General features: G+C 30.7%; 3 protein-coding genes across 6 annotated transcripts; all 3 read left to right on the forward strand.

Annotated features, from left to right (window-relative positions):
* Positions 1–10,405: 10,405 nt before the first annotated feature.
* Positions 10,406–12,031, forward strand: LOC124931062 (aquaporin NIP1-1-like). Its single transcript, XM_047471451.1, has 5 exons — positions 10,406–10,584; positions 10,681–10,905; positions 10,977–11,174; positions 11,390–11,451; positions 11,689–12,031. Exons 1-5 carry the CDS (start codon positions 10,471–10,473, stop codon positions 11,906–11,908), a joined length of 819 nt encoding a protein of 272 aa, XP_047327407.1. The 5' UTR covers positions 10,406–10,470; the 3' UTR covers positions 11,909–12,031.
* A 1,298-nt stretch (positions 12,032–13,329) lies between these two features.
* LOC124929341 (probable LRR receptor-like serine/threonine-protein kinase RFK1) lies at positions 13,330–21,816 on the forward strand. 4 transcript variants are annotated; one of them, XM_047469676.1, is made up of 24 exons: positions 13,330–13,698; positions 14,037–14,211; positions 15,239–15,310; positions 15,411–15,479; positions 15,557–15,628; positions 15,750–15,821; positions 15,931–16,002; positions 16,085–16,156; positions 16,477–16,548; positions 16,654–16,725; positions 16,806–16,877; positions 17,829–17,897; positions 18,063–18,128; positions 18,646–18,708; positions 18,791–18,838; positions 18,923–18,966; positions 19,063–19,451; positions 19,533–19,728; positions 19,983–20,123; positions 20,204–20,322; positions 20,411–20,621; positions 20,701–20,929; positions 21,188–21,341; positions 21,430–21,816. In XM_047469676.1, the coding sequence occupies exons 1-24, from the start codon at positions 13,599–13,601 to the stop codon at positions 21,793–21,795; spliced, it is 3,015 nt and encodes a 1,004-aa protein (XP_047325632.1). In that variant the 5' UTR covers positions 13,330–13,598; the 3' UTR covers positions 21,796–21,816. The 4 variants fall into 4 exon arrangements, with proteins under 4 accessions (XP_047325632.1, XP_047325633.1, XP_047325634.1 ...); XM_047469677.1 differs by lacking the exon at positions 18,646–18,708; XM_047469678.1 differs by lacking the exon at positions 13,330–13,698 and having other exon boundaries at positions 14,078–14,215.
* A 414-nt stretch (positions 21,817–22,230) lies between these two features.
* On the forward strand, positions 22,231–23,274 carry LOC124929893 (oil body-associated protein 2B-like). Its single transcript, XM_047470274.1, has 4 exons — positions 22,231–22,513; positions 22,609–22,691; positions 22,775–22,883; positions 23,033–23,274. Exons 1-4 carry the CDS (start codon positions 22,231–22,233, stop codon positions 23,272–23,274), a joined length of 717 nt encoding a protein of 238 aa, XP_047326230.1.
* Positions 23,275–24,313: the final 1,039 nt, after the last annotated feature.

Here is a 24,313-nt window from a genome sequence, read left to right on the forward strand (position 1 = left end):
TAATCACGTGTAGATAATTTTGAATTAAAAATATTAAAAAAAACATTAAAAAGCTCGACTTCTTCTGTTAATAAATCTAAAAATATACCAAGAGAAAACATATAAAATATTAACTTCTTTGCACAGTATTGCAAACAAATTTAAAAAAATTAAAGATAAAACAATAATCACTAATATTGAAACAAACATGCCCAAAATGGCCATATTTTTATCTAGATAAAAATTCAAATATATAAAAAGGGAATTATCTTTAAAATATAATGCTCGAGACAACTTTATTATAAAATTCAAAACTCATTTTTATTTACTATAAGAAAAAAAAAATCTCAAGAAAGATTTAAACAGTTGTACATGACGAACTAATTATATAAGATTTTTTACACATCATATTATAAGACATAAAACAAACAATAAAACATAATTAAACTATCATAAAATCGATAAAAAATAAATAATAATAATATTTTTCAAACAAATCAAATTCTGAAAACATGAAACATTTTCTACAATTTGTGCCCATTCTCAATCAATAATGTCTCACAAATCTGACAAAGTTCGAGTCATAGGAGAGAGATTTTTTTTTAATTTAATCTCTCTATTATTTCTTGTATACTAAAATAATAAATCAACAAAAATAAATTCACAAACAATAATCAAATTCGAAGTCTTCTTTTGCAGTCTCACGTGTCTTTTATATTAGACTAACAAATTAGAAGTTATTTAATTTCCAATGCCTTGTGAATTTTTGTTTGATAAAAAATAAAAAATAAAAATAAAAGGTATTTCATAGTTATGTTTAATTAATTAAATGATTTAATGAATAAACTAGGACTAAATGATATTTGATAAAAAAAAAACATACGAACAAATTCAGAGAAAGAAAATTCACAAAATCGACAATCTGACATGTGAGTAGGAGAGAGCAAATTTTAAAAATGTCTTGATGAGTTGGAGAGAGAAAATTAATAATTATTATATGTTTTTCAAAAAAATAATATATTTATAATTATTATAAAACAATATTCAATTTCTCAAAATCAATTTAAAAAACTAAAGTTTATTTGAAAAAACAACAAGCTGTAATGTCTAAAGTAACGGGAAAGAAGTCGGTGTTGCTTAAACGGGAAGGAGTCCAAACAAGTATGGCCCATTTCTTTTGCTTTTTTCATTTCAAGCTTAGATTTTTATTTGACCCATTTCTTTTCTTAAAAGATTCTCAATTCAGACAGTGGAACAAACCCTGGATCGATTATCTGTTTCCATGGCAAGCAGAGCTCCCTTTTTGCACATTCTCATCCTCGTTATGTTCCTTGTCGGATCGATTCACGCGTATGCGGTTGATTCGATGAACAACAACAGGAGGAGGAGCTTACAAGGGCTTGATAACAGGAGAACGAACAAATTGCAGCAGGGGAGGACTGTAGATTGCAGCAAGATTGGATCAAAATCAGATTGTTTGGGTTACGTTAACTGTAGATGGTGCCGTAGCGACGCCCTAGATCATATGTGTTTCTCCAAGATCGAAGCTTGGCGCTTACCCACCCAGGTCTTTTCTTGTGACTAACCACCAATTCATCTCTCTTTAGATCCAGTTTTGATTGATTTTCTTTTCGAAATCATTGATGTTGTTGTCTTGTCTCCCATTGTGTATTAATTAATGGATGAATCTGATATCTGAATTCCATAGAGTGTGAATATACAGGACATTTCATTGTCTCTTGTTTTTGCTTAATTATGTTTTACCAAAATTGAAACTGAAGATTGAGGAGAACAGGAACAGTTTATGTTGCTTATAAAGAAGATATCATTAAACCAACCTCATTCCTAATACTGTTGATGGGTTGTGAAGATGAGAAACTGAAAGTTTAATTCTTTGAATTGAATACAAACTGTTACCAAGTTCTTAGTTTGACAAATTGGTAGATCAATGAAATTGTCTACAAGTTGGTTGAGATTCTTGTTCTTGTTGCTAGATCACTTTTCAAATGATTGAGATTAATTTGAATCAGAAATATGTATGATGACTGCTAGATCTTTGTTTTTTATGTTGGCAGAAATTGAGCTGCAAAATACAGATAGTTCTTTGTCTGAATTTGAATATGCTAAAGACGGTGATTATTAGGATACTTCAAGTTTAAGGGTAAAGTTTAGGTAAAGAGTCTAGTCTAAAAATTAGAACTTTCGAGTTCGATTCCTACTAAAAACTTCGTACTAGACAAAACGCCAATATATACAAGTTTACTTAATCCCAATCAGATAACAAAAGGGAAAAGAGTTTTATTTTTTTTCTAGTTTTTTAGTCCTAGATTTGATTTCTAATCGTAAGGGTTTATGTTGAAGTGAAAGGATATGATTTGCGGTTATTTTATTCTCTAAAATACAAATACAAAATTACTAAAAGGAATGGAATGTAATGAAATAAGATCTAGATTAGACTAAAACACATCACATGCTATCCAACTCAATAATGGAATTTAATAAACATGATGCAGAAACAATTACAATATTATTATTAAATATTAATAATGAAAGTACAATTTTATTTTAAAATTTTGAAAACAGCTGATCTGACCTGAACACCTGATAATAAAAAAATAATAGTTTAAGTTTAAATAATATATTTTAACACTAAACAATTTACATACATACATTTATATATTAAAAAGAGTAGGTACATACACCATACATGATATATTACATTCTAATAATATACAAATAATAAGTTATATATATAGGGTGATAATAAACTTGTCGGACTTCGTTTGATTCCTTTCCCATAGAAAAAAGATGACTCTTCTCCTCATTCTCATGTCTATTTCGATCTGCCATAAAAAAAAAAAAAGATAGAAGCACAAGTTAAATCTTATTCTCTGAAAATTGAAACAAGACATTTAGGACAGGCATAAAAAGTAGTGTGGGAAACCAGCTCAAGAGAAAGAGCATTAGGATCTGGTCTAAGACCAGGATCAGATGCGTTAATTTGTTTCCAGTGGAGACGAAGAAAGACCCGACTATTTCATTTCAAACCGGAGACTTATGCTTATCCAATTAAGGAATATCAAATAATATAATATACAAAGAATATGATATATAAATGAATATGTTTATCCAATTAAGGAATATGATATGCAAATGATATAATATATAGTTATAGAATATATAAGGACTTCCCGTTGGTTCTTAGTTTCTAAGCATACTAGCTATTGATCTATAGCCATTATGGATTGATCCGAAGAACGTTAGGAAGATTTAATAATGGTAAATCTTGACTAGGGTTAATGTGGATGTTGAGTGCAACCTATATATAATAGAGAGACCGCAAATAGAAGACAAATCAACAAAACATAGAAACTTGAATTTAGCTATATGACATCAAAACTAACCTGATTTTAGGACCAGAATGGAGAAAATAATAGTAAATAAAGTATTAACAAGTTTGTTTAGGTCTATGTAAATTTTTTTTTTTGAATAATGTCTCTCTGTACTGATTTGTATTTTAACCTTATACCGATTGGTTAAAGTCCAATCGACATGTCTTGAATTTGTAATATTGAGAGAGCTTCTATTGATGGGTGGCGATCAGATTACATTCAATCGGTATAGGGAATCGGTATAGGGACCGATTGAAAAGAGAGATATTATCAATTGATAAACAGATAGGTATAGACTTTTTTTTATTTTTTATTTTACTAGTGATGGTTTTGACGGGAGAGCTTCGACAGGAGAGTTTCGAATATATATGAAAAGTTTTTAAAGTCACCTAACTATAACTATGTTAAAATAAGGTCCTCAGTACCTATTTATTAAAGACCTGTAAAACTAGGTAGGCATTACATAGGTATTGAGAGTCGAATTTAACTTTATGGATATTAAATACAAATTAAGTACTAGATTTATGCTTTTTACTACTTAGTTGTCTGACTTGTGTTGTGCATCATACTACGTCACATTTTTTATTTTGGATTTGGATTTTTATAAAAATTTAGAGAGAGAAAAAAAATAATTGGTGATAATTTTAAGAAAGTGATAATTATTTTTGTTAAAAAATTTAAAAAATATTAATATATATAAATAAAATAAAAAATAACAATTTAAAATATATAGTATTTTAGTAGTTTAATTAATTATTTGAGTGATTTGATAAATAAAAGGGGATGAATTGATGGTTAATTTTGTATACCCAACAAGGCTTTATTTATCATTTGATACTTAAATTGTTTATTGTTGGTAATTTGTACGTTGTTTTCTTAATAATATTTATTTTCCCACCAAAGTCCAATTGTCCTATTCAAAAAATTAAACATATAATATATCATTCAACTATAATCCTCTTTTTTAATCATATTTTTCCTTTGAGAAGATATTGGTAAAATTTGATGAAAACAAGTTTAACCAAAAAAAACCTCACAAGTAGGTCAAGTGTCAAAAACTCTTAATTAAGAGGCTAACATTACATTGATTCTCATTAACAACACTCTTTTGGGTTTTGCAACCGTAAAACTATGGATCTTCTTAAAAATTAAACTTGTGACAAATCAGTTCTGAAATCGTCTATAACGAACAACAGATTTACCAAAAATAAAATAACACAAAATAAACGACAACACAATATACGTGGCTTGATCAAAATCGACCTACGTCCACGGGAGGGAAAATTTTTCCTAAATCAAAGAAATGTCAATAGTAGAAACTTACATGCTCCGCTCTCAAATGAAAGAAGTAATTACACTAAGAATGATTAGACTACTCCATAATCAAAAGCTCCCCCAATCTTTCTCTCTAGATCAGCTAAAGAACAAGAAGGAAACCAGAAAACCCTAGATTTGTTCACTCTCTCTCAACCTTACTATGTTATGAGAAAAATACCCAAAAAAAATATTTATACTCTAATCCATTTTCATAACAGAAAACTTTGATCCGTTTACCCAGAATTTAAAACCCGCACGCAATAGCAACACCTCAACAACTCTTAGTAAAAATATTTTAAATAAAATATATTATAACCTAAATGAAGAGAAAAACACAAGAATATGCACTTTTTCGAAATTGTTAGTGTTACCCTAGACTCCTAGTCCTTTATATCTATACAGAGCCAGCCTTGGAGTATAAGTCCGACAAGCCATTGGGATATGGGAGTCCATTTATTCGAAGTAGTGATATATTTAGTCAAATCTATAATATTTTTAAACAAAAAAGATTTTAAGTTTGTAACTTAGAATTTTTTTTTGATTATGGGTTCAAACCTTACTAAAAACTATTTTTTTATTAAAATTTTAAACTAGATCTAAGACAACAAAAAAAATATGACATTTTTTTCTACCGGAACTGGGGCAGCCCAAAACTCGGGGCCAACCTGTGTCTAGACCATCTACAACGAAAATGATCAATATGAAAAGCCAACCACTTTGATCAATTCATGTTTTTCAGAACTTTTGAGATCAATGATTTTAGTTTAACTTATACCATACCAACAACCTTCCAAACTAAACTCTAAAAATAACTTAGTCCATTCAAATACTATAATATTATTTTGCTATAAATTTGAATACATGCACCTTATAATAGTTTTTACCTTAAAAAATAGTTTTTAGTCAACTATTTGTCATTTGACAAGTAAATCCTCACTTGTAAGCTAGCGGTGTGAAAACATGAGATACCCCATGACATATTCAACAACTATTACAATAAATATGCAATTGGTGAGAGTAATAAAGTACCATCACCTATCTACAAAGTTTTGAGTTAATGGAGATCATGAGATCATATATATCATTAATACACAACTATAGCACGCCCGTTGAAATTTCATGCAACCCCCTACCCTAATCTATACATTTATTTTATTGGTGGGTTATTTGTCCATCAAGTTTCCATAAAACTAACCCTTTTTTAAGTTAAAAGTTTTATCGTTCATAAATTTATGTCTAATTGAGTAACGCTTCAAAATAATTTCTAAAGTTGGAGGGGGGCTACATATATTTCCACACATGCATGCACCGCATCGATATAGATTCTCCAAAAAAAAAATTAGGAATGAGCATTTTGTTCGGTTAATAACGATAATTACCCACATGACCGTACCTAATCTTGTAGCAAATAAGATGTTCAAATCTATGACTTTATTTAAGTTGTTTATACATTGAAAAATAATAAATGGACATGTGGAGCCATCATCAAAGACTCTATATGTATATATGAATAATAAAATGGAGTTGAAATATGGGATCCCAACAATTAAGGTGATTCTATTATGGTCAAAGCACTCCACTTTGTCTTCCTCTGCTAGTTAAATGAATGGCACATAATTAGGATTTATGGATGCAAATTTCATGATTCTCCACTATTTGTATCAATCAAATATTAAAAAGTATAATTGATTATATTTGGTGTTCTTAATTAGAATTGAACCTAATTAAATTTGTAATCTTTTAGATAATATTTTTATCATTTGAATTAATCTATTAGGATATGGTGTATGTTATTTAGTTAAATCACAATTTATAGAACTCTTGAGAAAAAAAATGTTAGTGTGTGTATGGTAACCACGAAATTAAAATTGAAAATCTAAAACGTAATTCCAATTTTTAGGTTTATTAAATCATTTAAGATTAAAAGTTGAAGTGAAAAAATATTAGAGATAATTATATATATTTAAATTATTTTTATTTAAACATAAAAAATAAAATTTAACTATAATTTTATATATATAAGAATCGAATTATAATTTAATGTGAACAGACGAAACTTAAATAAAACTTATTATCATGTCAATAAAATCCATATAAAATCCATGAGAATTGACCATTGACCTATATTTTAAATATATTTTTTTTCTTTCAATATGAAATATGGATAATCTGATCCGCCTAATAGTGATAAAATAATAATAACGTCATGGACTCTTACTTCACCTATAAATAGAAACCAATTAATATATATATATATATATATATTAGCTAGAAAATAATATCTAACTTTAGAAAGACAAATAATTTTTTTTATGAAACTAGAATAACTAATATTTATGATTCCACTGTTGAGAAAGACAAACATATACATGTTACAAAAATATATATATAAAAAGAGGACAAACTTTGGATTGCAAAGATGACTTAGAAAAGAGTGATTATATTGCTTATGTATTTTTTTCACGACCAATTTAAGTTTAATCTCAAGTAATTGATATAACATATTAACACAATAAATTAACGATATAATTAACACAATAATTCACGAGACTATCTGGTTCAATCTAATTTTTTTCTAAGTTAATTGAGTATTAGACATCATTTAGACAAATTCATAATATTATAATTAATTCATGGTTATATCAAATTTATATATAATCTTAACTATAAACAAGTATATTAAAAACTTTGCTAGTTTTGAATCCAAAATAGGAGTGGAGAAATTTCTAAACAACTGAACCATTAAAAAAAATTAATATTTGTTTATACTATATTTTTCAATAATACAAAATTTTGGTTAATCTATTTAAAACTTTTTAATAAATTTATATATGTTATTTTAAAACCTTGTAAACTGGTTTGATATATAATTGAGTCATTTATTTATTTTTTATATTTTTAATAATATGCATAAATGTGGTGTTTGTTTAAAAATAATATTTATTTTATAAATATTATTTATATAAAGACATGATTTTTTTAGATTTTTTTTTTTAAATATTAAAAAAACTGGAATTAATATGGATATGTTAGAGAATTTGCAGTTACATTGAAAAATAAGGCAAGTCATACAAAATTTAAATAAAAAATAGTTAGATAAGGTATTAATCAATTATAATTATAAAATTACATTATTATATATAATAATAATAATAATAAAAAGATCCCCTTAGTTTTAAATTCAGTCAATTTAAAAATTGGGATTTGAGCAACCCAAATTAGTGATCGGGGATGTGGTAACAAATTTTAAAATTTCGTCAAATTTTTAAATCTCCTATTAACCCTTAAATATATATATTATTTATTTTAAAAGGTTTTAAAATAATATCTTATAAATTTAAATAGATTAAAGAATTATTTAAGATAATAAATTATATATATTATAAACAAAATATTTTAAATAATAATTATTTTAGTATTTAACCTAATTAATTAATAATAATTATTTTTGAATTATTATATACATATATAATATTAAGCTGAGATAACTAAAAGTTGGAACGATAACTTCGATTATTTGTTATTAGCATATTTGCTGAGCAGGACAAATTTCACTTAGTTTTCTCCCATATAAAATTAATATTTAATAATAGGTCACGGTCCTCGACCACAAAGCAACACCAGTGAAAGAAGACTTGTTGTTGGATTAACAAATTAATTAATTAATTTTAAGTGTGTAACTTAACAAATTAAGTAAAATTAACCAGATTTTAAATATAACATTTAGTTCAACTCTAATAAAATAAAATATATCATTAAATAATAAAATTCAGATAAATAAATAAAAGGAGTAACCAAACAGACATTAACTTAGTGGGGCCAATATATATCAAGCTAGTTGCAAACGTATTTAATTACTCCATAAGTTTTGGCAACTACTATGAATTTATTGGCCTCTAGGTAAGCCTAGTTTGATTTTATTTTGATCATATTTTAATTTGGTACAAAATATATAAATTAATATTTTACACAAATAAATATAAATTATCATATAGAATTTGAAATGTATAAAGTCAATGGTTGTGCCACTGTATAGTTTATTAAAGGTCATAATAATTTATTTTATTTTTCAATTTTAAAAATTAACACGACAAATAACCGACATAAATACATTCTTGGGATAAATATGGGTTGTCAGTAGAGAAGATAAGATTCAGATCTAGATTATACACCAACAATAAATGGAGTTCACGGCTCTCCTAGGATTCCCTTGTCTTGTATTCGGGAAATTAAGAGAATCAAGTGAGCTTTTACGAGTGTTACTTACATCGATCCATGAATAATAAGTTTATTAAAATGACAAAATAAAACATCATTGAGACACTCATAGCTATGAATTTATTAAAAGCATTAATAAGTTTTAATGTTTTCGGTGGGTTGTTGGATCAACAACCATCGTCAAGGCATCAATTGCATGTAAGTTAAGCAAAGGAATACACCAATTAGGGTAAATATTAATTAATGACTGACTAAATTGATTAGGGCAATACCACCATTTTTTTTTGTGGGAATAAGCAAAATTTTACAAATCGATTTGTATTCGATCATCAATGGTCAATAAAACCTTGTTCGGGATGGTATATAAAGGCAATACCCATCAAATATTATTTTGTGTGTATTGATTAATACCATCAAAATATATATTTTTTTTTGTATTGATTAATACCTACGAAATATTTTTGGTATGTATTGATTAATACCCACCAATTATATTTTTTTTGTTTTGATTGATCTATCCACCGAAATATTTTTTATTGTGTATTGATTTATTTACCCACAGGAATATTTTTTTTTTGTATGTATTGATTGATTTACCTATCAAATATCTTTTTATGTTTTTGATTGATTTACCCACCATTTTTTTTGTGTGTGTGTTTTTGATTGATTTACCCACTCAATTTTTTTATGTTTTTATTGATTTACCCACCATAAATATTTTATGGTGTGAATTTGAGTAAGATTGATAATTAATTAATTTATCAATTTTTCTTAAAGTTTTGTATCATCTATTTCCATTATTGTATTAGGTAAAAAAGTCCCAATATATATGTACATACAAATCTATTTTTTTGGGGATTAATTTCCACTAAGAAAAATATTATAAAAATATCTGAATCATGCTAATTTAGTAAATAAAAAAAACATCATACTTTTTAACTACACTATTCTAATAACTTAGTTTTACTCGTTAAAAAAAATAATAATCGCATGGAAAGGGTGCCACAATTTAATATTAATCAACATCAACATCCTAGCTATAATATGCCAATATAAAAATATTACATCAATTAGTTACATTTTATTATTTTTGAATCCTTTTATCTATATTATAATTTAGACAAAAACAACTTAATGTTCATAAAAAAAAATTATAATAATTTAGAAAAGAAAACAAAAATCTATACAAAATAAAGTAATAAATTTTATTATATTATTTAATTTGTATCATCATACAAAAAATGCTAAATGAAATTATAAAAAGTCATACTACTACAATCTATAGAATGATCCAAAAATATCTAATTATATTAACTAACAAAAATAACTTAGATTTTAACTTTTAACCATTTCATATATAAAAAACATAACTTTCTTGAAATAGTATATTTAATTTTTTTTAAAAGTAAAAGATCAAATCTTTAACCCACTAATCAAAATCAAAGTCTCTTCTTTCTTAATGTATAAATCCAACATGATCCATTCAACCAAAATCAAACCCCCTCTTCCTTCTTCTTCATCTTCCCCTCTATCATCATCTCACTTTCTCTCTCTACTGTAAATCATGGCTGAGATTGCAAATGGAAACCATGAAGTATCAATGAACGTGAAAGATGTCGAAACTAATAATAATTTCCCATCTCCTGATAGTTTTTTATCAATTCCTTTCCTTCAAAAGGTACTTAACTAATCACTTTAAACACCATCTAATTAGTAATTACCCATAAATGAATTGAATTGAATTCAGGGTTTTTCATTCCAATATGTTTCACAGTTGATTGCAGAGGCAGTGGGAACATATTTCTTGATATTCGCCGGATGTGGGTCGGTCGTGGTTAACTCGGCGAGTGGAAAGGCGGTTACTTTCCCCGGTGTAGCAATTGTATGGGGACTTGCTGTTATGGTTTTAGTTTACTCCGTCGGTCATATCTCCGGCGCCCATTTCAATCCCGCCGTCACTATTGCTTTTGCCTCTTGCAAGAGATTCCCATGGAAACAGGTCTTTCAAAAACACAAATTTTCTTTTTTTCTCGCCGGCGCCGGAATGAATATTGACGGGTTTTTCATTAGGTACCGGCGTACGTATCAGCTCAGGTTTTGGGATCAATTCTGGCATCAGGGACTCTCCGGTTGATCTTTAGTGGTCATCAAGATCACTTCGCCGGAACACTTCCGACGGGGTCTAATTTACAAACGTTTGTGTTGGAATTCATAATTACGTTCTATTTGATGTTTGTTATCTCCGGCGTCGCCACCGACAACCGAGCGGTCAGTGTTTTTTTTATGTTGAATTGAAACAAAGAGATGGTAGATCTTATCTTTAGTGTAGAAAATTCAATGATCTCCATTTTTTCTCAATAAAGAAATCAAATTATTTTTATTATTATTATTATTATGAATGTTGACCTTGTTTACGTTAGCATATGAAGAATTGATGTTTTTAAATTATTGTTTTTTTTATTGTTGAATAATTAATGATGCAGATCGGAGAACTTGCCGGCCTTGCTGTCGGAGCTACTGTCTTACTTAATGTAATGTTTGCTGGGTAAGTTTTCCTACCCCACACTCTATTTTTTTTTTTCAAAATTTTCTTATTTTATTCATTTTTTCACAAAATTACAAATTATAACCTTTTAATAAGTTTTTCATAAAAAAAAATAACATGGGAAAGTAAGTAAGTAACCACAAGGCCCACAAGGGTACTAATCAATGACTTAAATAGTTATTTTTCAAAAGACTTGAATGCCAATGAATGAATCCTAAGCTTGTTATTTTGGTGCAGGCAAATCTCAGGGGCATCGATGAATCCTGCAAGGAGTTTGGGACCAGCAATTGTGTCGAACAATTACAAGAGTTTATGGGTGTATATCGTGTCGACTATTGTAGGGGCTATATCCGGAGCGTGGGTTTATAACATGATTCGATTTACGGACAAGCCACTTCGCGAAATCACAAAGAGTGGATCTTTTTTGAAGGGTGTGGGACGAAATTCTTCGCATTGAAAATGAACTAGACGTAGTTGCCCAATGAATAAATTTTCATGTCTAGGAGCTATCTATAGAGAAAAGTAGTATGATGTAACTTGAAAGATTGGAGAAGAATGAAAGTTGAATTTGATGGGCTAACTTAATTTACACATTAGAATAATTGCATAAAATTGTTTAGTATGGCGGAATTTTAAGTGTTTAGCAAATAAATGTTAATGTTTACAAATTGGATGAACTTGATATTTAAGTATATTTATAAGAGTGAAATTAATGTTGAAAATGATTTGATAACAAAAAGGAAGTTTTACAAAAATAAAATCATTTTTCAACCCTTAAATCACAATCTTAATTTTATTAGTTATGTTTAATAAAGCTTGAAGTAGCAAGTGATTTACCATTTTTAGAAAGGAAATCTCCAAACTTAAGTATAAACCAAATCAGTTAGGACCATTTGAAAACAATTTTTGGATTTGGGTAATGATTTGAAATCTGATATAAATAATAAAAATTGGAATATGTGTGTAACTAGGTTTTATTTAAAAATATATTTTCATCATTCACAATTTATTTTTAATATATTTTTGCTAAAATCATCTTTCACATTTAGATTATACACTTTTGACAAAAACAAATATTTCATAATTATAAATTTTATTGAAAAATTACCATTTAAATAGATCTTAGACAATATTTAAGACTCATTTATGTTATTGAAAGTAAATGTCTCTAGAAGATGATTGATTATATGTTATAGGCTAATGTTGATATGTTTGCCATAATTTAAACGGAATAAACACAACCAAATAATAATAAAAAAAAGGATAACCATTTAAAACAAATGAGAATCAAATACCTCTAACAAACAATCAACTAGATGATTTATCGCATCTTAAACAAAGAAGTTTTAATGACTTTCTAATATGGGATATTCCATTTGTGACATAACAACTTAGTTTGCTCATTCATGATAATTCGCCTCCAATATATGTTATACGTGAGTGCGGTGCCATCAAAGATAATTTTCTCATTTTAAATTTTTATAAAAGCTCTGGAGTAATTCAAATGTGATAAACAACTATAACAATGAAATATTTAAAACATTTGAAGAAAACCGATTATCTTTCTTTTACAAATATCTAAATTAGAGCATGATTGATGTTTATTTTATTAAAATTTAAAATAAAAAAATTATAATTCAACTAATTAAAACTCAAATCACATGCATTTCCATTCAAAAAAAAAAAAAAAATCAGGATTGTAATTTTTTTTTTAAAAATCAACAAATGAAATAAGTTATTGTGGGTCATTTAAAAAAAAATTGAATAATTTTGAAACGTGGAGTGGTTTTGTTTCGACGTGAAAAAGAAAACAGTAATTTAGCTATATCTGTCTGTCTCTGTGTTAAGACTTAAGAAGCCATAAACAATGAGCGGCCAAAATAGTTGGTTTTGGCAAGTTATGGAAGAAGACTATCAAAGAATGGATTAGCTAGCTAGTCAGTCTTACAGCTCACTACAGCCGCCATTGTTCATCCCATCCCATTTCATTTCAATTACAACACATATATGCTTTCAGAGGATCTATCATTTCCAGATCAACAGTTGTGTATGATCTACTCTACCCCCTCCTCCTCCTTCCATCCAATCTACGTTTCTTCTTCCAACACCCAGTATTTCATCTTCTTCGCCTACTGAAAGTAATTAAGATGCTTCCAAGGAAAAAAGCTGTTTTATTCCTGATTTTCGCACTAAGCTGCTGCTGCTGGCTCCAGAGGTTTGCGCAGTCCAAGTTGCCCCAAGAACAAGGTGAGCAGCTAATCGGATTATCCATTTCAATCACTAATATCTGCTTTTACCCCCCACTAAGCTGAAATAAACAATAGGCTTCTATACCCAATGTTTGAAATCTGAACTGATTATGGTATCTATGAAAATTAATGTTTCTTTTCGTTGCAATTCTAGCTTTTCTTTTTCATTTTTTGTTCCAGTGCACAAATTTTATTGTTTTACTTCTTGGGTAGTCATCATTAGAGGTAGACAAATTAAGCTACTAGTGATGTACTATGAATGCATTATTTGTCTAAGTTTATCAGCTTATGGATATTGACTATCCTCTAAACTTGTTTGTAATGCCTGTCATATAGTTGATACCCTCCGCACAATTATTTCTGCCATGGGTTCAAAATATTGGAAGTTCGACAGTAATTCGTGCCAAGTTGAAATGGTTGGGACAACACGACAGGAACCACTTGGATCTGAGAGCATAGTCGAATGCAAATGCAACTTGGAGAATAGTTCCTATTGTCATATTGTTCGGATGTAGGTACAGGTTCATCTTGTTATTTGGAAGTTTTACTAGATAGTATTTGTTTCTTTTATTAAATTCACCCAGTTTGTTACACTGGACAAGCTCTTTGGATGGAAATTGCACTGTTTGGAAACAAAAAAGATCATTTTGAGAGTGTATTTATTACAGTTGAATCCAAAATCCATTCAAACTACTTAATCTTAAAATGCAACTAAAACCAACCCTGGAAGAAAATAACAAATAATCTCAGTTTTTTGTTGGAAATTAGATGTACTTAATTTGTGTAGTTAGAATGTTCCTTTTTTCAATAACAGAATCAACTAAATTATCAGAGATGACATTGCTGTGGTGTTATCTTATGCATTTTGATATACTAGTCCATGATTGATAGATATGTGTTCTTATATAATAAGGTTACACCTACACGCAAATTGTAGATGTTAGCCAATTTACAGTATTTTTAGTCTAACTTTTGTGGGCTCAGTGCAAACAGGAGAAAATGTTGGAGATGGTGAATATCCACCAGATCCGCGTAATGGCAAAGGGCTGGCTAGAGGGTGCCAATATCTTTAGATGGACTAGTTTGCTTCTATTTTTCTTTAAAAAAATATATAAGTTAATGGAACTCACCATGAGAACCCCTGGCTTGTTCATTAATAGGCTCAAATGAGAATTTCTAAATTATGTAGGGCTGAATAGTAACTAATAATTCTTTGCTAGATTCTCCTTTATTTTTTACTTTATAATCTTCTCTTTTGGGTGAACTGCAATCTGCTATCAATTCCAGTTGTGAGCCCTGGCTTTATATGAGGATGCTGTCCTTGTTTCAATTGTAATGAAACAATTTTCAAATCAATATAAATGCCATTGTTTAAGTGGGAAGAGATGTGATTTATATACATATGGTTCAGGATTTACAAAAAAAAAATTATCTTGCCATCTCAGGTTCCCCTTTGCCTAAAGTTACAAAGAAAACAGTATATTGTTACATAGTAGTATCTATTATCTTCAACAACTTTCTTCTGCTACTAAATGCAGTGTTCTAAAGGGTCACAATCTACCTGGTATCCTTCCTCCTGAAATGGCTAATCTTCCATATCTCCAAGAAGTGTAAGGCTTCAAGTACCATTTAATGATTGTTGGTGCTAGTTTCACACATGTTTAGTACATGCCCGACCTTAATTTTCCTGTGTTTTCTCCTGATTCATAGTGACTTTGCGTACAACTACCTTGGTGGTACATTTCCTCCTGAATGGGCTTCCATGAAATTAAAGTCCATGTCAGTTTTCTTTTTCCTTCCTTGCACCAAATATGTAATAAGGTAATTAGACGATCATATATGAAACCATTGTGCAGCTCTGTTCTAGCAAACCGTCTGTCAGGGAAAATTCCAAAGCACCTGGGAAATATTTCTACTCTCACATATCTGTAAGTGTTCAATTTTGTTGAAGAAGCCAACTTAGAAAATGACTACTGTGGTGTCCTCTTGATCTTCATGCATTCTAAGAGATGTTGAAGCAAATCTGATATCTACTTTGTAACTAATCAGGAATCTTGAAGCTAACCAGTTTTCAGGCAGTGTTCCCACAGAGTTTGGGAGTCTACATAGCTTGAAAAATTTGTGAGAGTATTACTTTGTTACTGTTGACTCATGGGCATTACCCAAATAAAATATTTCACGATGCACGGATATTTAACTTGTTTGGCATTCTTGTACTTTGGAACTTCAGGCTGCTTTCTTCAAATCGACTAAGTGGAGAGCTGCCAACTTCTTTTGCCAAGCTGATAAATTTAACTGATTTGTAAGACTCCATTTCACTTATTTTTTTGTTTGTTGGTTAACTTCACTGATACAAACTTTTCATTATCACTTGTGTATTGCAGTAGAATAAATGACAACAACTTCAGTGGGAAAATTCCTAATTTTATACTAAATTGGAAACAGCTCATGAGACTGTAAGATCCTTCTGCCTTTTGTGGTATTTCAAGAAGTAACGAAATTTCATTTCTCATTTGAGGAGGTCTGTCACGTGTATGGTTAGAGATAGTTTATATGCTCGTTAGTAGGTTTAGTTAGTTGGTTAGAATAGTAGTATAAGACAATGTAGTCAATAGATAATGGAATAATATGAAAAGAACAGTTTGGTCACGTCTCTCTTGTCCACCTAATCTCCTGAAGTATCTCATCTCAATTCTTGAGTCAATTACACTCTTATCCTCATCTCTTTCATTCGAAACCCTAACAAGGTCCTTCAACTTTAATTTCCTTAATGAAGTGAAATCATGGGAAGCGGATTGGAAGGACCCATACCAATTGACATATCCCAGCTGACTATGTTAACTGATTTGTGAGTTCCAGATATTATTTTGTTGATTATCTTGTTTCTCTCAAGTCTGTCCTTTTATATATGTTTCTCATAGAACAAGGGTGTCTATGTCATTTGCCTAATCAGGAGGATAGCTAACGTCCAAGGGAAAGCTCAAGCATTCCCAGATCTAAGCAACACCACCGGTCTAAATAGTTTGTATGTTGTAGTGGTTATAGAACTAAATGTTTCTGTACAACTCCTCATGTTACTTTCTTTAACTTATTACTTGGATGTAGGGTTCTACGGAATTGTAACCTTTCGGAAGAGATACCACAATATATTTGGAAATTCAACGAACTCTACACATTGTAAGGCTTTCAAACTCAATGAGAAGTGTTATATATGTTAGCTTTGTGGTTGATCCGTTGACTAATTTGCTAAATAACTTTCCAAAAATAAATGGCCAGGGTCTCAAACAGGATATAATTAAAGTCAGTTGTCATATTTTATTGTACATTTGACATAAAAAATTTATGTACAAGTGTATGAAGATCATCCTATGTGAGAGGAATGATTGTTCTCTTTATCACAGTTTTCTTGTGCGAATAAAGCTTTATGAGGTTCGTCCTTAGGTCTTTTGGGAGAACTATGGAAGGGAATTAACAGAGGAAACCATGAAACAATATATAATCAGTAGAATCCAGACTAGATCTTGATTCACTCATAATAAAAGTGAAAAAGATGTGGTGGGATTAAATCAAGCTCGAGCCAATAGCACTTATAAAGGCAGTCAGGGTTGAACATGATAATCTTGTTTAAAATTGATAACTAATGATTTTGAGGAGCAAATTAGAAAATTCAGCTATTTGATTGGCTCTGTTCGTCAACACCCCCTGTTCCTTGCAATAACGAAGCAGTGTTACACATTCAGTTAATGAAGAAGGAAAAAATTAGTATGATTATGAGTTTGAAACATGACTAATATTGATGGTTTCTACTCCATGTTGATAGTAGAACTTGGAGTCAGTGAGATTGTTGTGACAAGTTTGCTCTTTTTAATTTTTCTTTTTAACCGACTAATGGATGACTTGTAGTCAATGAGATTGTCGTGATTGCTTCTTAGTAATTATTTCTTCCCCTTCTCATCATGTTTAAAAAAAGTTGAAAATGATAGCCCCTTTCCAACAGCCTTTCTCCTGGAGGGGCTAAAAGTGTAGTACTTTTTATAACAAGTCTAGTTTTTTAATGGTTATATTTGATGCTTGGAGTCTATGAACTCATTTCTGCTATTGAACTAATTTTCTTAATACTTTGTACAGGGATGTCAGTTTCAACAAATTAGTAGGCAAAATTCCGAGTGTTTTACGTGCCAAGTATCTCAAACTTGTGTGAGTATGAAAGTAAACTTTATTACTTTTAATCTCTTGCCCTTTCACAAATATAGAATTCCCCTCCATCCACGCATTTGCTTCTAAAAAATGACAAAGTGAATTGATTTACAATCATAATGTCCGTCGTACATCATGTTAAGTGTTTGATGTTACGTGACATAGGTTCCTAACTGGCAACATGCTGAGTGGAGAAATATCTGGCTCAATGTTGAAGGATGGAATGAGTATGTATGTTCCTCTCACTCAATATTTCTGGAACGTCCTAATATCTGACTTGTACGCTATCTAGCTTTTACACACATTCCAATTAGTCTAGTAGTAGGATTGACAGACTGATAATTCTCTGCTGGAGATTGAAATACTACAACTTAAAATGCCTATTGATCTTGTCAATATCATGTGTTACCTTTTCAAAGTTCAGAGGCTTGTGTGTCCTTTTATTCCTAATTAAACATATGATATCTCTTTTGGATCTTTTTTCTAAGCAGAGTATGAGTGGTTTGTGGAGGAGTCCCTTTTGAAATAATAATATGTTGTGTTCCAAGGAATAGGATCTCTTCAATTCCATAATACTATACAGATTCAAGAACATTAATTAGATGTCATGCTTAAGTTTCTAGTCACCCTCCAACTATCAATAATTACACAAGCCGGTTTTTCAGATTTCCTGTTTCCTTTATATTCCTAAGTTCCACACATACACTATTGTTATTAAAGAACCAGCTAATGTGGGAATTCCTTGCAGAGATTTATCCTATAACAACTTCTCGTTGCAAAACCCTGAAGACCCTGCTTGTCGGAAAAACTTGTTAGAACACCTCTCAAGGCTTTTAACTAAACAACATCAAATTATTTAATATTTAGCATTATTCCTTTTTCTGTTTTGCTAGGAATTTAAACATAAATCTGTACAGAAGCTCTTCTATGGAAAATGCTCTGTAAGTCAAACTGGAAAGCAAATTATTTTCTTCTTTCTCCGTATATTGATGAAGTTCTCATCAGCTTTAATGTATTTTTGACAGACAAAGTACTCTTCCATGTACAAAAAATTTTAAGTGCCCGAAATGTGAGTATTGAATCACATTATCTATTTCAAGTAGTTTTGAGATTCTCTACTGTCGTGATAGTGTGTAAAAGAGCTTTAACTTGTTTTCTTCTGCAGATGAATGTTCATTTCATGTTAATTGTGGTGGAGATGATTTAGTTGTCAAGGAAAATTCTAGGAAGGTTTCCTATGAAGGAGATGCAGTTGTTGAAGGTGGTACAGCAAAATATTTCACAAGCTCGAGAAGTTATTGGGGCCTCAGTAGCACTGGAGACTTCATGGATGATAATGATGTTCAAAACACACGTTATGTAAAAGCTGTAAAATCGACAAATTTATCTGAATTATATTCTACAGCACGCTTAAGCCCCATTGCTCTCACTTACTTTGGCTATTGCTTAGAAAATGGGGGATACACTGTTAGTCTGCACTTTGCAGAAATATTTTTCACAAACGACAACACATCCAGCAGCCTTGGGAAGCGGATGTTTGATATTTATATTCAGGTAATGAGTTATGTTTGAATCTCAATGAATAACTTAAGATTTTTCAATATGTTAACAGTATTCCACCGTGTCTTTTCTCAGGATACACAAGTTAAAAAGAATTTTAATATCGAAGATGAGGCAGGTGGAGCTCTGAAGCCATTGATCATACATTTCAATGCCACTGTTAAAGATAACACTTTGCAGATACGCTTTTCTTGGGCTGGAAAAGGAACTACTAGAATTCCTAATAGAGGAGTTTATGGCCCTTTAATATCAGCTATCTCTGTGGTTCCTAGTAAGTATCTCACTTTTCCGGAAATACATGTTCTAGAGTAAAATTGCTTGATTAAAATTGTGATAACTGTAGCCTATAATATTCTGTGCTCTTAGGTCTTGTTTGATGTATAAACCACCCCATCAACTGTCAACTCTTCAATCTAACGATTCAAATCATACCACTTTCTTTTTCCCAAGTCTTTTTAAAAGGAAGATCAAACAGGATTATTTCTCGTACTGATATTCATGTCTTGGAATTTGGTTGTCGAGCAGATTTTAAGACATGCTCAGACAGAAAGAAGGGAGTTCATATCTACATTATCATTGGCAGTGTGACAATCTTCTTTATTCTGTTTTTACTCTCTATCCTTTTCTGGAAATATTACTTGAAGGGTGGAAAAAGGTGTAGAAATGGTGAGAAGCTTTACTACTGATTTCTTTTTGCCTGAAATGAGCTAGAAATCTGAATGATCCCGTCTTTCTTCTTTTGACAGGCATGGAAGGTATACACGCTCAAATAAGTACATTTACCCTTAAACAAATTAGAGCAGCTACCAATAACTTTGAATTAGAAAACAAGATCGGGGAAGGTGGTTTTGGTCCTGTTTACAAGGTCCCAACTCAATATAAAATAAAATTAATTTCTATGACATCACAAGTAAATTCGGTTAGAACACCTGATGAATTGAGGATGCATGCAGGGTCAACTGCCTGATGGCACTGCCGTTGCTGTGAAGCAATTATCATCTGTTTCAAGGCAAGGAAATCGTGAATTCTTGAATGAGATTGGTTTGATTTCCTGCTTGCAACATCCAAATCTTGTTAAGCTTCATGGATGTTGTATTGAAGGGGATCAATTGCTTTTAGTCTATGAGTTCATGGAGAATAACAGCCTTGCTCGGGTTCTCTTTGGTAATATACAAATTTGTGTATATTTTTGCATGTTTTTGAAAATCATGAAACCCTGACTTGTACTTTTGTTAATATCCAGGTGATGGTGCTGTACTTGATTGGCCAATGAGGCTTAATATCTGTATTGGAATTGCTAAAGGTCTAGCATTCTTACACGATGAGTCGAGACTGAAGATCGTTCATAGAGACATTAAAGCCACCAATATCCTGCTTGATAGAAACTTAAATCCCAAGATCTCAGACTTTGGATTGGCTAGACTTGAAGAAGAAGATAAGACCCATGTCAGCACTCAAGTTGCTGGAACCAGGTAACACAACTTCTTCATCATTCAAATTATCAACTAAAATAGTCTTACTTTGGTATAGACACTGTTACATGTCATAAATTACTTGTACTGGGTTGATTTTTCCATGATGGATTTATGAAAAAGAGTCTCACTTTAACATTATAACCCCTAGGCACTCGATTCTCCAAGGAATTTCTTCTATTTACTTATCTATTTTATCTTCTACCTATCTCTATCTTCTATCTTACTGCTTCACTTCTTTGTGCTATTGATTTACAGAGGTTATATGGCACCAGAGTACGCCCTTTGGGGTCACTTGTCATACAAGGCAGATGTCTACAGCTATGGAGTCGTGCTTCTTGAAATCGTCCACGGAAAGAGCAACAACAGTTTTATGGCTAGTGACAACACTTTTTTGTGCCTAATAGAATGGGTATGAAATCATTTCCCTTTTCATTTACTCCTCAATCAAAGAGTTCATATATAGTGTATTAGACAAATATTGATCTTATTATATACAGGCCATTCATGTCATACAAAATGGGAACATTGTTGATCTTATTGATGAGAAACTTGGGTCTGAAGTTAACAAGGAAGAAGTCGAAAGGGTGATTAAAGTAGCTATATTGTGCACAAATGGATCTCCATCATCGAGGCCTACAATGTCCGAGGTGACGAGTATGCTCGAAGGTCAGATGGATATTCCAGACATAAACCAAGAACAGCATTCTTACACGGACGATCTAAGATTCAGTGCTATAAGAGATATTCGACGCTTCAGCGAAAGCCAAAACATGAATTCAAAAACAATCATGCGATCAGAAGTTAGCGATTCCTGTGAAAACATCACTGAGATCGCAGAAGATATCTCAATCCGCAGCCATTGATCATATTGATGAATCGAGTTTCATGAGTTCCTGTTAAAACTGTTACTTGTTGAGTTTATTATAATTTGAATTGAAGTATAAACATTTGATCATAAATAGCATTATAGATATAATATGTCTATTTAACTTATTTTTCATAATATTATATCATCTAAAACTTAAATGAAACTGTTTTTATATTAGCCTATTAAAATAGGGCATCTATATATTGAGATCAAAGCGCATAAATCTGGAGCAGTATAAGGAGAGGGAGACACGTCAGTGGGAAATACATACCTACGTGTCACCTTCCCACATAAATCTGGCACAGTACGAGGAGAGTGAGACACGTCAGCTGGAAATACATACCTACGTGTCACCTTCCCAAGTCTCCTTCACCACCTCTATAAGCTCCTCTAGATCAGATCAGATCCAAAGAAAATAAAAGTGAAAAGAATGGCATCAAGTGACCAAACGCCGGGACCAATGCCTCCGGGAGACGGATCGGTACCGCCGGGCAAGCCGATGGGTACCGGAAAGAGTGTGCTGGACAAGAGCGCATCGATGATGCAATCGTTAAAACCGGTCAATCAGATTAGCCAACACGCCTGCACCTTCGCCGCATACAGCCACGATATGAGCCGCCAAATCGTCACCCACCACTACCTTTCGCGTGTTAACGACGAATTCCTCCAGTGCGCCGTCTACGATTCCGACGAACAAAATGCTCGCCTTATCGGTATACATATATAAAAGAGCCTCATTTATTCAATCATATCAAATCTATTAATCTAAAATCAAAGTGTTCTTGTTTTACAAACTTTTTTGAAAAAGGGGTGGAATATATAGTGTCGGATAAGGTGTTTGACACTCTTTCGCCAGAAGAACAGAAGCTATGGCACTCTCATGCTGATGAGGTTTGTAATTACTATTTACTTTTACCGACGTTTTATAATTTTTTATTATATATATATATATATATATGACTGAATTTCCACAGATAAAATCTGGAATGTGGGTGAATCCACGTGTCCCAGAGATGCTTTCTAAGCTTCAAGATATTGCCCAAAGTTATGGAAAGTTTTGGTGCACTTGGCAAACTGATCGAGGTATGTTTTCAAAAAAGAAAACTTTACCGACGGAAGATATGTGTCGGTAAAGTAATTTCGTCGATAAGTTTTTATTAAACCGTCGCTATAAGTCGTTGGTTCTTGATTATGCATTTTAATATAAGTTTTGGTTGAATTTTATTAATTAGGTGATAGGCTACCATTAGGGGCGCCAGCCCTGATGATGTCACCGGACAAGGTGAAGTCGGAACTGGTGACGGAGAGGGATGGTAAATACAACATATCGACTGATGGGCTTAAAGAGTCGAGGGAGAAGATCGAATTGGCGAAACCTGTGGATCCGCATGCAGATGTTTGGAAGAACAAAGGGAAAGGATTCGCCATAGATATTCAATCTGTTGAAATGAAACGCACGGCACCTTTGCCCTAATCAATTAGGGTCAAAACATTGCAATTCCATTTAGTTTGATTTTGATTTCAACTACTATATATGTTTAATGCCAAACTCTACACTATGTTAACAAGTTTTAATAATATATATTTTAAGCACTCATATTGTTTTACTAATGTTCAAGTGTTTCCAACAAGTTGATATAGCAATTTAATTTATAAATTTGTTATGTAAGTTAATGTATCTCAATTAATCATCATCGCATCAATGGTAAATTATTGAATTTCTTACTTTTCTAAACAAACTTCTTGAATTTACATGTCAACTAATTCTAGTCCTTAAATTTATTTGCCGTGTGGAGGTGTTATGTGTTAACATCTGTAATGATTTTTATGGATTTTTACCATTTTTTTTTATAATTTTTGCATTCTGTAAAAGAAAATAATTATAAATGAGTTTTAATCCTTTAGAGCTTGTTTGATATTGGGTTATTTGAGAATTAAGAAAGGATAGAAAGCGGACAAATAATATGACAACTATTTTCCTACACTTTATGTCATTATTCTCTCATTCTCTATCCTTTCCCTTGAGAATTTTATTGAATTTAAAAAAAAATTGTTTTGTTGAAATTAAAAAAAAAAATTGTTGGATAAAAGAATAAGTTATTTGAAATTTTAATTGGTTGAATTATTATAAAATATTTTGAATTTTAAATTAATCAATTGTAATATTTATTTTGATATTTTAATTAATGAATATAAGACTATTTATAGATGATTTTTTATTTTAGATACAAAAAGACTGTTTTTTTTAATTTCACTCATTTTGAAATACTTCTACTTTATCTTTATAAAATTTAAATAAAAAAAAAATATTATAATAATTTAACAAATTAAAATTTTACATAACTAATATTTCCATCTAATAATATTGTAAAATTCTCTTCAAAATTGCATCAATGTGGGGTGTTATGTTAGATTTTTTTTAATTAAAAAATATCCTCTTCAAAACCGTGAAACACTCTATAGAACTAACACTTTAATGTAGGCCTTTCCAATCCTTAATTTTGGATAAGATC

This window comes from Impatiens glandulifera, chromosome 3 (genome assembly GCF_907164915.1).
Source record: "Impatiens glandulifera chromosome 3, dImpGla2.1, whole genome shotgun sequence".
NCBI lineage: Eukaryota > Viridiplantae > Streptophyta > Magnoliopsida > Ericales > Balsaminaceae > Impatiens > Impatiens glandulifera.

Coding starts and splice junctions, on each gene's coding strand:
- LOC124931062 (XM_047471451.1), top strand. CDS start 10,471: ATGGCTGAGATTGCAAATGGAAACCATGAAGTATCAATGAACGTGAAA. Junction 10,906..10,976: donor AGAGATTCCCATGGAAACAG/GTCTTTCAAAAA, acceptor GTTTTTCATTAG/GTACCGGCGTACGTATCAGC. Junction 11,175..11,389: donor TCGCCACCGACAACCGAGCG/GTCAGTGTTTTT, acceptor TTAATGATGCAG/ATCGGAGAACTTGCCGGCCT.
- LOC124929341 (XM_047469676.1), top strand. CDS start 13,599: ATGCTTCCAAGGAAAAAAGCTGTTTTATTCCTGATTTTCGCACTAAGC. Junction 13,699..14,036: donor CAAGTTGCCCCAAGAACAAG/GTGAGCAGCTAA, acceptor CCTGTCATATAG/TTGATACCCTCCGCACAATT. Junction 15,822..15,930: donor CTACATAGCTTGAAAAATTT/GTGAGAGTATTA, acceptor TTGGAACTTCAG/GCTGCTTTCTTCAAATCGAC.
- LOC124929893 (XM_047470274.1), top strand. CDS start 22,231: ATGGCATCAAGTGACCAAACGCCGGGACCAATGCCTCCGGGAGACGGA. Junction 22,514..22,608: donor ACAAAATGCTCGCCTTATCG/GTATACATATAT, acceptor TTTTTGAAAAAG/GGGTGGAATATATAGTGTCG. Junction 22,884..23,032: donor CACTTGGCAAACTGATCGAG/GTATGTTTTCAA, acceptor TTTATTAATTAG/GTGATAGGCTACCATTAGGG.